At 37.1% G+C, this 13,967-nt stretch overlaps 1 protein-coding gene and 1 pseudogene across 1 annotated transcript in view; one reads left to right on the top strand and one right to left on the bottom strand.

The window, feature by feature from the left end:
• The window catches only part of TEX11 (testis expressed 11), a 514,378-nt gene that overhangs the window by 276,985 nt on the left and 223,426 nt on the right, over nt 1-13,967 (bottom strand). Inside the window, 3 exon segments of the mRNA XM_027770916.1 lie at nt 227-235; nt 2,410-2,444; nt 2,505-2,521. Coding sequence (XP_027626717.1) covers nt 227-235; nt 2,410-2,444; nt 2,505-2,521 — 61 coding nt within the window.
• Nucleotides 5,052-5,904, top strand: LOC102481082 (glucosamine-6-phosphate isomerase 1-like; annotated as a pseudogene).

Genomic DNA, 13,967 nt, shown 5'->3' with positions numbered 1-13,967 from the left:
ATGTTTTGCTATCATTAAAAAGAAAAATTATATTTAAATATATATGTATATACATTAATTTCAAATTATATGTAATTTTTCAAAACTATACATTAAAAGAAAGACATGGGACATGGTATAAATCATACTGTATTCCATATTTTCTATTTTATATTATAACAGATTATTAGGCAATTCATACATGAAAATCAATTGTATAAAGCAATACTTTCTTAATAGATGAAACCACAACTTCCTTAGGAAAGGTCAAATAAAGTAATACAATAATTATATTAATACTCTTTTCCATTTGGATATACACACACATACACACAAAATGTTCCCATTAAAATAGCTTACATGTTCTTACTTAAATGGGTACCTGCTCGAATCTAAGAAATATATATTCTTAAATAAATACAGTTGTTTACATAGAAACACATGTTTTAGCAAGTTTCATTAAGCCTTACAACACCCTTGCGAAGCACTATTACTTTCATTTTGCTGCTGAATGAACCAACATAGCAGTAAAGTAATTTCTAATATTTCTTAGATTGATATTGAAAATAGGAGGCAGAGGTTGGGGAATAGTGAAATTTGACTTTCGGTTCTCTGCCGTAATTATCAAACCATATTATCTATGGGACATATTGATAAGTATTAATACATTAATATGAGTCTCAAGATTTCAAAACATAAAACATAAAAAAAAAACAAAACCAAAGACTACTCACCATGAAATTGGTATCCTAAGGGAGTATGTCAATAAAATTGTGGTGAACTGAACTAAGTAGAACACTTGGAAATATTTCTTTTTTAAAAACTCCAAAAGACCCAAAAGTATCAAACTGCATTTTTAGCTTACTAACAAAGATACAACGTATCTAATCATTGTAAGCCCTATCTCATAGAGGTCTCCTTTGGTCCTTAAACCTTCTACTGCCAGCTTTTAAAATTAAAAATGAGGTATGGAACTTTGGCAATGGTGGTGTAAGAAGCTCTTTAAGCCCTATCCCCAGTAAACTAATCATTTGTCTGGAAAATTCATTATAATAAACAACCATTTAAAGTCTCTGGAAATTGTCCTAAGGGCATATAAAAAAATGGGAAAACAGTTATTCATGAAAATTAACCAAATCTCTATGAACAAGAATCTGTGGGCATCAGCCAGGACAGAAACCTGCTAGCCGCCTCCAAGTTTCCCTGATTTTGGCCTCTGGCTTCAACTTCACTGCTATGAAATCACCCCTAGTCAGTGCCCCCCAGCCCCACCCTGCATCAGCCAGGTAGGATAACTGCTTCGATCCCTCTTGCTGTCCTCCTTTGTCCATTCTAACATTTTTTTTTCTTTTTGAAAAAACAGCTCTCTGTCCCCCTTGGACCTTTCTCTTTTTAATCTCTGTCTTTTTCTCACCTAGGACAGAAACCTGCTAGCCACCTCAAAGTTTCCCCAATTTTGGCCTCTGGCTTCAACTTCATGGCTGTGAAGTCATCACCAGTCAGTTCTCTCCCCATCCCCAGACTCTGCATCAGCCAGGTAGGATAGATGCTTTGCTCCCTCCTGCTGTCTTCCTTTGTCCATTCTAACTTTTTTTTTTTTTCAATAAGAATCTGTGGCAAGAGTGTAGGAAAGGAAATTTTGGGAAAAAAATTTGTAGTACATTTGTGGGACACAGATAAGGTTTATTATCTTTTGATGAGGACATGTACAGTATTCTCAACTGGGCTAGACTGAAGTGTATCTCATGCTGGGTAAAGTCTATTTACAATCTAAATGATGTGCTGGGTAAAGTCTATTTACAATCTGAATGATGTATAGCAATTAAATGCATAAATAACAGTAAAAAAGTAAATAAAGTTAAAAAAGAAATATATAGGGAACCAGCAGTTAGCATAATGGCTATGTAGCTGAACTCCCATGTAGTCGACTGCGGTTCATGTCCCGGACCTGGTGGCTTAAAACTCACGCCAGGCGCGTGTGCATGCATGCCCAAGATCCCAAGAGGAGAATGGAGGAGAAAGGATTTATTTATTAAAAATAAATAAATAAATAAAGTTGAATAAAATAATTCTTTTTTTAAAAAAAGATTTATTCTGGGAGCTCAGAGACCAACATGTTTCCAAGCCAGGGTAGTCTCTTTGAATTGCTTTAAAAAGCTCTGGCTTGCTGGGGGGTGGGTGGGTGCGATGTTGCAGTGGAAGGCAGAGTATGAAGTGTAGTTGAGTGAGGATAATGGGGTTGAAGCTGTAAGTGCCTTGAAGTCACCATTTGCCTGACACTTTCATGTATGCGAGTTTATCCTATAATTAAACTCCTGTACAAAGTCTTTCAAAGAGTTAAGAATATACAATTAGGTTGCATGTTTATATTTCCTTTGGGTTCTCAACTAGAATCAAATCTTGTCAAAGCTGTTTGCAAGGGAATTTCACAGGTCCCTTTTCCTTCTATATTTTGGCCACTTTACCTTTTCTCTGTAATTCTATCTACCTTTCATTCCCCTGGTGGAAGCTTCCTTCATCCTCACCAAGATCCAGTTCTTGGCTAACTTGCAGGTCCCTTGGTATACTCCTTCGTACTGACCATAACAGTGGCCAGGCTGCTGCAGTTATAGCATTTTCCTTCCTTCATCACTTTCCACTTTCATTTCCCTACTGCTTAGGCAAGGACAACCAAAAGTCCCTAGGGAATACTTAGCATCTCCATACTCACATACTGGTCCAAAGTATTTAAAAACCTGGCCAGGTCTTCCCACCTAGAAGCAGCCGATCAGCCTGGATTGCCCCCACTGAACCAAGGCTTTCCCCTGGCATGCTCACTTTTGGAATTTATCCCACTGACCACAGGCTTTCCCCAGATATACTCCCAGGGGCTGCCTGACTACAGGCTTTCAACTGGGCATTTTTTTTCTCTTTTTTATTTATTATTATCATAATCTTGTTTATATTACATTGACTCACATATAACTATCCAGTGTATTACATTTCTTTACATGGAATACCATGCATATCAGTCAAGACAAAGGCTCTACTATAGTATTCTCAACTGGACTGATCTGAGAAGTAAAGTCTTTTTACAAGCAAAATGATAAATAGCGATTGAATGTTTAAAAAATAATGAGAATAATAATAATAATCTAGAAAAAATTATGAAAAGCTATTTATAGTGATGATGTGGATAGTAATGCCTTTGTCTCAACTGGGCATCTGGATTTCCCAGTCCTTTTGCCAGGCTGAGGGCGATGTCTCCCCCAGTTTCCATATCTTTGTTTGAGTTGTTAAATGGGAATTTTTTACTAATATCATAGCCCATAACAGCAATCAACCTACTACTGCTATGGTTCCATAACCCTCCTTACCCATGTTTGTTTCATTCTTGATCTCCTAACTGGCTAGATGATTGTAAGGTAGGTGAGACCGGACAAGATAACACCAATGAAGCATTGCAGAGGAATTTATTATAGGGCAAACTCACATGTGGAAAAGGATCTGGCAGATGGTGACCCCAAAGCATTCGTAGCTTCAGTCCTTCATTCCTCACACTGCTGTACTGCATACTCTACAATCCACCTCACCCACCTCAAAGCAAGCTGGGGCTTTTAAAATAAATGCAAAGGCACTATACTTGTTTTGGGAATTTGTTTGTCCCCAAGCTCTTGGAATCATCAATCTATCTTAGCAATGACCAGCTGGGTTGATGAGGAGAAAACAAAATTGTTATCCAGCAAAACAGGAGAAATGGAGGGCTCCAAGATGTTGTCAGTGTTCAAAAAAAAAGAAAGCAAGTCAGTCATATACACACAATCAGTCATATACACACAATGTGGGGGAAATTAATTTTACCAAATCAGTTCAGCCAAGTGATGAAACAAATAGATGACCAGACAGTAAAAACAATACATCCCAGAAAGTGAAGAAGCACTATCTAGACTTGCTACAATATGTTAATCAAAACATGTAGCTTTCAACAAAATATAACAAGACATGGAATAAAACAGGAAAGTGTGACCCATATAGAAGAAAAGGAGCAGACAATAGAAACTTTCCTTGAGGAGGTCTAAATGTTGCACTTAGCATAAAGAGACTTGAAAGCAGCTGTTATAAATACTAGATTCAAATGATTTATCATATAAAGAATGAGAGTATATCACATAAGAGATAAAAATTATAAAAAAAGGAGAAACAAATGGAAATTCTGGAATTGAGAAGTACAATTACTGCAATGAAAAATTCACTAGAGGTGCTCAACAGTAGATTAGAGTAGGCAAAAGAAAGAATGCACCAACTTAAAAATACATAAATAGAGGTTATACAAATGTGAAGAACAGGGACAGAAAATGAAGAAAAATGAAAAGAGGTCCAAAAAAAAAAGAAAGAAAAGAGGTCCAAAGAAATGTGAGAAACCATTAAGCACTCCAACATATACATAATGGAAATACCAAAAGAAAATAGGAAACAAGAAGAAAAAAAATTCAAAGAAATAATGTTTGTAAACATCCCAAATTTGATGAAAAACAAAAATCTACATATCTGAGAAGTTCAATGAACTCCAACAGGACCAAAATAATATACATCCAGACACCCTATAGACAAATTATTGAAAGTTAAAGATAAAGAGAAAACCTTGAAAGCAGTAAGAGAAAAATGACTCATCATATAAAAAGGAATGACATGATTAACAGCTGACACCTCATTGAAGTTCATGGGGTCCAGAAATCAGAGATGATGCATTCACAATGCTTAAAGAAAAAAAAATCTGTCAGATAAGACTCCTATATCTAGAAATTGATCTTTTAAAATGAAGACTAAATAATACATTCACAGATAAATAAAAAGTGAAAGGATTTGTTCCTAGCCAGTTTGCCTAACAAGAAACACAAAAAGAGGTTCTTTGAGATGAAAGGAAGTGGCACCAGAAAATAATTTGAATTCATATGAAAAACAAAGAATGCTAGTAAAATAATTATGTAGGTAATTATAAAAGAAAGTATAATTATGTATTTCCTCTACTTTCCTTTCTTAATTAATAAACAACTTCATAGATTGGTAGCACCACAGGAGGTGTCTGAGACAAGATGAAACTTTACATCTTTGACTACTATTCTCAGGCCAGTGAGGGGGCAGCCAATTACATCAGGAACCGCATCATCCAATTTACCCCAGGGTCAGAGAAGTACTTCACCCTGGGGCTGCCCTCTGGGAGCACCCCTCTTGGCTGCTATAAGAAGCTGATTGAGAACTATAACAATGGGGGCCTGCCCTTTAAATATGCAAAGACCTTCAACATGGATAAGTATGTGGGCCTTCCTCAAAACCACCCAGAGAGTTACCACTTCTTCATGTGAAACGACTTCTTCAAGCACATTGACATGCAATCAGAAAACACCCACATCCTGGATGGGAATGCAGCTGATCTACAGGCTGAGTTTGATGCCTTTGAAAAAAAGATCAAGGCCATGGGCACGATCTAGCATTGGCCCCAATGGACACATTGACTTCAGTGAGTCAGGTTCCAGTATGGTGTCCAGGACCTGTGTAAAGGCACCTGGCCATGGACACCATCCTGGCCAATGCCACGTTCTTTGATGGAGATCTGGCCTAAATGCCCACCATGGCTCTGACAGTGGGTGTGGGCACTGTCATGGATGCTAGCGAGGTGATGATCCTCTAGGTGCTCATGAGGCATCTGCTCTGTACAAGGCAATTAAGGAGGGGCATGAATCACATGTTGACCATATCACCTTCCAGCAGCATCCCTGCACCATGTTTGTATGTGACAAGAATGCCACGTTGGAGCTGAAAGTAAAGGCTGTCAAGTATTTCAAAGATTTAATGTTTATTCATAACAAATTGGTGGATCCTTTGTACAATACCAAAGAGAAAAAAATTGAGAAAAGCCAGTTTTCTAAGAAACCACACAGTGATTAAACTGTGCTGGGACCGAATCAAGTAGCTCATAGAGACAGGCAGGACCTTCTGGAAATTGTCTTTAGGAGAACAGAACTGTATTTCTTATTCTAGTATGGAAGCCTCAAATAAGTGGGTAAACTTATTCTTCTTGGCTGTGAGACTAGGGGCCTGATCATGGAGTCTAACTATAGGAAGAATGACTTCTTTGTAATTTAATCAGACAACAATCTCTGAAAAAGGCACTCCATCATTTTGATGTCTGCCAAACCCAGATTAGGAGTTTTTGACGTTATGCTTTGCCCCTACCACTGTTCACATGTGCAGAACATTCTTATTAGGAATTTCTATCTTTATGTGCACTGATTCTTAAGTGGGAGAGAATTAGGGCTTGTATATATTGGACACAACTTCTTTGGAGAGTCTTGAGAATCCCTCTTAAGCAGACCTGCCCCTTATTTTAGAATCATTATTCCAAGTTAAGGAACAGACTTTTCAGTGTCTAAACTAAGTACAAGGAAGAAGTCCCTCTAACCAGTTACAAGTACCAAGTACTATGAAAAGAAAATCATCCCTTACCTCCCCTCCCCCTTGTTTTTTTTTCTGCTCTCACTGCTGGCCTTTTCATGAACTGGGAGAATTCTTTGGGGGAGGATTTGGGTGGGTGGGACTAAAGAGATGGCTTCTAATGATACACTCAGAGCCTAAAGGGACCCAGCCACGTCAGACTTCTCTCCCCCAGGCACCTTCCAGCACTAAGAGGGGAAAGGTAGAAACCCTGTCCCCACTGGAGCCCTGTTTTTGTCCAAGGTCTCCCTGTGGCTCTTCTCTTATACACACTCTTTAGTAAGTCAGAGTACAGGTAGGGGGCAAGATACACTGCCATAACTTCAGTGTTGTGTTCAGCCAAGTGACAGCTGGACACAAGTTCAGATGTTGAATTTATCTGCAACACATGAGTGCCATGCTGTCCCACTTTCTTGAATTGAGGGCCACTACAACACACCAAATGAGTTTGTACTATTTCCCCACTCGCAAGACCCTGCTCTCCTAACCCTCTCAGGTTCATGTGTTATGGTTCTCAGAACACCCAGGTATAAGCCTTTGTCCATTGTCCTCCACCCCCTGCTCCAAGATATGCTGTTGCTCCAACTTCCCTGTATTCTCTTCAGCCTTTGTGAAGTGGACGGGTTGCCTCCCTCTTTCTGTGCCTGTTTAAAGCTACTGCTGCCCCGGGAACCAGCAGTTAGCGTAATGGCTATGTCGCTGGACTCCCACGTAGTCGACCGCGGTTCACGTCCCGGACCCGGTGGCTTAAAACTCACGCCGGGCGCGTGTGCGTGCGTGCCCAAGATCCCGAGAGGAGAATGGAGGAGAAGGGATTGCGGCGTGACCATCCTCCCTGGGGGGTGATTTCTCGCTTTCTGTCTCTATGTCTCTCTCTGTCTGTCTGGCGAGCGCACGCGCCCTACAGTGAAAATCTCTCCAAAAAAAAAAAAAAAGCTACTGCTGCCTCTATTTCAGGGAAAGATCTTTCAGGTCTTTAACTGCTATGTTTAGTACCAGTGTTAGGCATTTGATACATGTGTTTTAAATTTGGTCACTTTCCTTTCTTACTGAATACAGTTATCAGACTCATTTAAATTCAATTTAAAAAATGAGAGAAGTTAGGGCCAACAGGTGGCATGGTGGTTAAGTTGCTGGACTCCCACATGGCTGACCATGGTTTAAGTTCTGCACCTGGCAGCTTGGTTTCTCACTTTATCTTTCTCTGTCTCTCTGTCTCTGTCTCTGTCTCTCTCTCTCTCTGATGAGCGCTTGTGCCCTATCGGAAATTTTAAAAAATAATAACATCATTTAAAAAATAATAACATCAATAAGTACAATTAAATAAATCATTCTTTTTTTAATAAAAGAAGGGAATGAAACGATATAGGAGTAACTTTTCTCGGCTGGACCCCTGGCTTGGTGGTTAAGAGAACAAGATCCAACATAGCCAACACATGGTTCAAATCTCAATCCTGGTGGCTTGAAAAACACTCTGGGTGCTTGCGTGTATGTGCCCACAATCCTTACAGGATGAAGAAATAGAGGAGAAGGGACTTCAGTGTGACCATGCCCCATTAGGGGTGCTTTCTCCCTCTCTCTCTCTTTCTCCCTCTGGCAAGTACATGTGCCCTCTGGCAAGTAAAAAAATGGAGTAAAGTTTCTATATCTTACTAGAATATAGTTAGTATAAATCTGAAGTAAATTCTAATAAATTAAGATGCATAGAATAAGCTCTAGATTAACCAGAAGGAAAACTCAAAGAATGTATAACTGAAAAAACTGTTAAGCAAATTACAATGACATACTATAAAATATTCACTAAAGATCAGCAGTTCCAGTCTTAGGTATACCCCAAACACTTGAAATCTGAGACTCAAAGAGATATTTTATATACCAGTATTTATGTCAGTGTTATTTACAACAGCAAAAAGGTAGAAACAAACTAAGTGTCCATCAACACATAAATGGGTAAATAAAATGCAGTATAGCCATAAAATGGACTGTTATTTATTAGTGAAAAGTAATTAAATTTTGATGCATGTTATAATGTGGGTGAACCTTGAAAACATCATGCTTTGTGACACACAAAAAAACAAATATTGAATGACTTCACTCATAAGAGGTACCTCAAATGTGCAAAATCAGAGACAGTAGTATAGAAGTTACCAGGGGCTTAGATGAGGGGGTAATGGGGAGTCACTGTTTAATGAGTACAGACTTTCTGTTTGAGGTGATGAAAGAGTTCTAGAAATAGATAGTGGTGACAGTTACACAACATGGTGAATGTACTAATTTCACTGAAATATATGCTTAGAATTTTAAATGATAAATTTATATTTATATTTTTTATGATAAGACAATTATTGGTTTTTAAAAGACAATTAAGTTCTTACACATGCTTACAACATGGATAAACCTTAAAATTATTATGCTAAGTGAAATAAACAACACGTGAAAAGACAAATATTTAATTAGCCCACTTATATGAAATATCTAGAATAGGCAAATTCATATAGACACAAAGTAGATTTTAGATTACTAGGGATTTGGTGAGGAGAAGGATGAGAACTTACTGCTTAAAGGTTACAGTTTCTCTTTCAGGTGATGAAAAAGTTTTGCAAATACATAGTGGCAGTGATTGCATGTTATAAATTTAATCAATGTCATTGAATTGAGCAGTTAAAATAGTTTAAATGGCATTTTTTGTTTTATATATATATATATATATCACCATTCTGCCCCAGCCACTCATGTACATTAAAGTGCTCATCCAGGTGGGATATGAGCCTCTTCCTCCAACAATAGGATGATATATGTATGTCGGCTTCCTGGTCTCTTTTGTTGTGCTCAGCATATCATAAGCATTGATAGGAGATGTGTGTTATTCACAGGCTTAACTCCAAAACTGTGTTCAGGAGTCCTTGGAACTGTGGTCCATACTGAAGTTATTAGAAAAAAAAAACATTTTATTTTATTTTAACTTATTTTATACAATCACTGTACATCACTTAGCTTGTAAAGTGAATTTTCCAACATGAATACATTTCTCACCAGCCCATTTGGGGATACTATACACATCATCAACAGATAATAATCCATTTCTGTGTCTCATGTTTTGTCTCTATTTTTCTCCTTAGTGTCTTTCCTCAGATTTTCTTCCTTCTCACCCTCTTCTCACACTGTATCCAGTATCTATAACCATTTTCCATGTTTCTATATCCTCTAATATTTTAGTTTCAGTCATAGAGTGCAGACAGTTGCTATATATTAAGTGGAGACATACAATGTCTCTCCTTCATAGCCTGGTTTGCTTCACTCAGCAGTAAATCTTCCATATTCATCCACTTTCTATTAAATGCCAGGGTCATTTTTTTTTAATGGTTGAGTAGTATTCCACAGAGTGTATGTGCCATACTTTTGCAATCCAAACATCTGTTCATGGGCATTTGGGTTGATTCCATGTCTTAGCAACTGTAAATAATGTCACAATAAACATTGATGTGCAAGCAATTGTCCGTCTAAGCATCCTCCCGTCCTTTGGGTATATACCCAAGAGTGGGATTGCTGGATCATATGGTAGTTCTATTTGTAATCTTTGAGGAATCTCCATATTGTTTTCCACAGTGGCTGGACCAATTTACATTCCCACTAGCAGAGTAGGAGAGCTCCTCTTTCACCACACCTCTACCAGCATTTATCATTTTTTTAAATCTTAGTTATTCTGACTGGGTTTAGGAGGTATCTCATTGTGGTTTTGATCTGCATCTCCCTTATGATGAGGGATGTTGATTATTTTTTCATATGCCTTTTGGCTGTTTATATGTCTTCTTTAGAGAGTTGTTTCTTCAGCTCATTATCCCATATTTTAATTGGGTTGACCATATTTTTGGGGGGTAAGTCACTTGAGTTCCGTGTGTATTCTGGTTATCAGTCATTATCTGAAGCATAGTTTACAAAAATATTCTCTCACTCCAAGAGATGTCGATTCACACTAATTTCTGTGTCTTTTTCTGTGCAGAAACTTCTTAATCTGATGTAATCCCACTTGTCTATTTTTGGGATATTGACTGTGCCTTGGGGGTCTTATTTAAGAAGTCTTTACCTACCCCAATGTCTCCCAGAGTTTCCCTAGTATTTTCCACCAGTAGGTTTATAGTTTTAGGTCTTAGGTTTAGATCTTTGATCCACTTTGAGTTGATTTTGTCAATGGTGAGAGGTAGGGGTTCAGATTCATCTTTCTGCAGATGGATAACCAGTTTTTCCAGCAACATTTGCTAAAGAAGGTTTTCCTTTACCAGTGGATTGACTGGTACCCTTTGTCAAAAGTAAGTTGGCTGCATGTTTTGGGGCTTATTTCTGTGGTCTCTATTCTGTTCCATTGATCCACCTGTCTTTTTCTGTGCCAATTCCATTTTTGATTATCACAGCTTTGCAATATATTTTGGAGTCAGGGAGTGAGATGCCTCCTACTCTGCTCTTCTTGTGCAGGATGGCTTTGGCAATAGGGATCTTTTATGATTCCACACAAATTCTATGATTGGCTTTTCTAGATCTGTGAAGGATGTCTCTGGTTCTTTGATTGGGATTGCACTAAATATGTAGATTAATTTGGGTAGAATTGTCATTTTGATTATATTAATTCTTCTGATCCAGGAACTTGGGATGTCCTTTCCCTTTTTGTGTCATTTTCTATTTCTTTTTTTAGCTTCTCATAGTTTTCCTTGTGAAGGTCTTTAATTTCTTTAGTTAGGTTTATTCCTAGGTATCTCACACTTTCTGTGTCATGGTAAATGGAATTACTTTCTTCATTTCTATCTCAGTATGTTTGCTGTTCATATATAGAAATGCTATAGATTTTTGCATGTTGATTTTGTATCCTGCAAATTTGCTGTATTAATTTATTACTTTCAGGAATTTTTTTGTGGATACCATTGATTTTTTTATGTATACAATCATGTAATCTGCAAAAAGAGATAATTACACCTCTTCTTTTCCTATCTGAATACCTTTTAGAGAGCTCCTCTTTCACCACACCTCTACCAGCATTTATCATTTTTTTAAATCTTAGTTATTCTGACTGGGTTTAGGAGGTATCTCATTGTGGTTTTGATCTGCATCTCCCTTATGATGAGGGATGTTGATTATTTTTTCATATGCCTTTTGGCTGTTTATATGTCTTCTTTAGAGAGTTGTTTCTTCAGCTCATTATCCCATATTTTAATTGGGTTGACCATATTTTTGGGGGGTAAGTCACTTGAGTTCCGTGTGTATTCTGGTTATCAGTCATTATCTGAAGCATAGTTTACAAAAATATTCTCTCACTCCAAGAGATGTCGATTCACACTAATTTCTGTGTCTTTTTCTGTGCAGAAACTTCTTAATCTGATGTAATCCCACTTGTCTATTTTTGGGATATTGACTGTGCCTTGGGGGTCTTATTTAAGAAGTCTTTACCTACCCCAATGTCTCCCAGAGTTTCCCTAGTATTTTCCACCAGTAGGTTTATAGTTTTAGGTCTTAGGTTTAGATCTTTGATCCACTTTGAGTTGATTTTGTCAATGGTGAGAGGTAGGGGTTCAGATTCATCTTTCTGCAGATGGATAACCAGTTTTTCCAGCAACATTTGCTAAAGAAGGTTTTCCTTTACCAGTGGATTGACTGGTACCCTTTGTCAAAAGTAAGTTGGCTGCATGTTTTGGGGCTTATTTCTGTGGTCTCTATTCTGTTCCATTGATCCACCTGTCTTTTTCTGTGCCAATTCCATTTTTGATTATCACAGCTTTGCAATATATTTTGGAGTCAGGGAGTGAGATGCCTCCTACTCTGCTCTTCTTGTGCAGGATGGCTTTGGCAATAGGGATCTTTTATGATTCCACACAAATTCTATGATTGGCTTTTCTAGATCTGTGAAGGATGTCTCTGGTTCTTTGATTGGGATTGCACTAAATATGTAGATTAATTTGGGTAGAATTGTCATTTTGATTATATTAATTCTTCTGATCCAGGAACTTGGGATGTCCTTTCCCTTTTTGTGTCATTTTCTATTTCTTTTTTTAGCTTCTCATAGTTTTCCTTGTGAAGGTCTTTAATTTCTTTAGTTAGGTTTATTCCTAGGTATCTCACACTTTCTGTGTCATGGTAAATGGAATTACTTTCTTCATTTCTATCTCAGTATGTTTGCTGTTCATATATAGAAATGCTATAGATTTTTGCATGTTGATTTTGTATCCTGCAAATTTGCTGTATTAATTTATTACTTTCAGGAATTTTTTTGTGGATACCATTGATTTTTTTATGTATACAATCATGTAATCTGCAAAAAGAGATAATTACACCTCTTCTTTTCCTATCTGAATACCTTTTATTTTATTCTCTTTTCTGATTGCATTGGCTAGGACTTCCAGTACTATATTGAAAAGGAGTGGAGAAAGTGGGCATCCTTATCTTGTACCAGTTTTTAGTGGAAAAGCTTTCAGCTTTTCCCCATTCAGAATGATGTTAGCTATGAGTTTTTCATAGATAGCTTTTATTGTGTTGAGAAATGACTCTTCTATGCTGATTTTGCTGAGAGTCTTGATCATGAAGGGATGCTGTATCTTATCAAATGCTTTCTCTGCATCAATTGATATGATCATATGATTTTTTATCTTTCTGTTCATATGGTATATTACATTTATAATTTTACATATGTTGAGCCAACCTTGCATCCCTGTAATAAAATCTACCTGGTCATGATGTATAATCTTTTTTCTATGTTGTTAGATACAATTTGCTATTATCTTGTTGAGATTTTTGTGTCTATATTCATCAGAGATGTTGGCCTATAGTTTTCCTTCCTTGTCCTGTCCTTGTCTGTTTTAAGGATAACTTTTCCTGCATCAATTGATATAATCAAATATTTTAAATCTTTCTTTCTATGAACATGGTGTATTACACTTATGGTTTTGCATATGTTGAACCACCCTTGCATCCCTGGAATAAAGCCGCCTACCTGGTAATGATGTATAATCTTTTTTTATATGTTATTGGATATGATTTGCTAGCATGTTGAGGATTTTTGCATCTACATTCATCAGAGGTATTGGACTATAGTTTTCCTTCCTTGTCATGTCCTTGTCGTTTTAAGGATAAGGGCGATGGAGGCTTCATAGAATGAATTTGGCAATGTTCCATCATTTTGGGTCTTTAGAAATAACTTTAGTAGAATGGGTGTAAACTCCTCTTTTAAAGTTTTGTAGAATTCAGAGGTGAAGTCATCAGGACCAGGGCTTTTCTTTGTTGGGAGGTTATTTATTACTGATTTAGTATAGCTTTTCATAATTTCTTCTAATGATGTTTTGTATTTCTATTATGTCTGTTGTTACATTGCCTGGTTCACTGCAAATTTGATTTTTCTGGTTCCTTTCTCTCTTCTTAATTAGCCTAGCTAGTGATGAATGATTTTGTTTATCTCTTTGAAGAACTAGCTTTTGCTTTCGTTTCTTTTCTTTTCTTTTCTTTTTTTTTTTTTTTTTTTGAGAGGTTTTTCGCTATAG

The sequence above is a fragment of the Tupaia chinensis genome, unplaced genomic scaffold, assembly GCF_000334495.1.
Source record: "Tupaia chinensis unplaced genomic scaffold, TupChi_1.0 Scaffold000165_2, whole genome shotgun sequence".
In the NCBI taxonomy this organism is placed as follows: Eukaryota; Metazoa; Chordata; class Mammalia; order Scandentia; family Tupaiidae; genus Tupaia; species Tupaia belangeri.
This window is presented reverse-complemented; position numbering and strand designations above follow the sequence as displayed.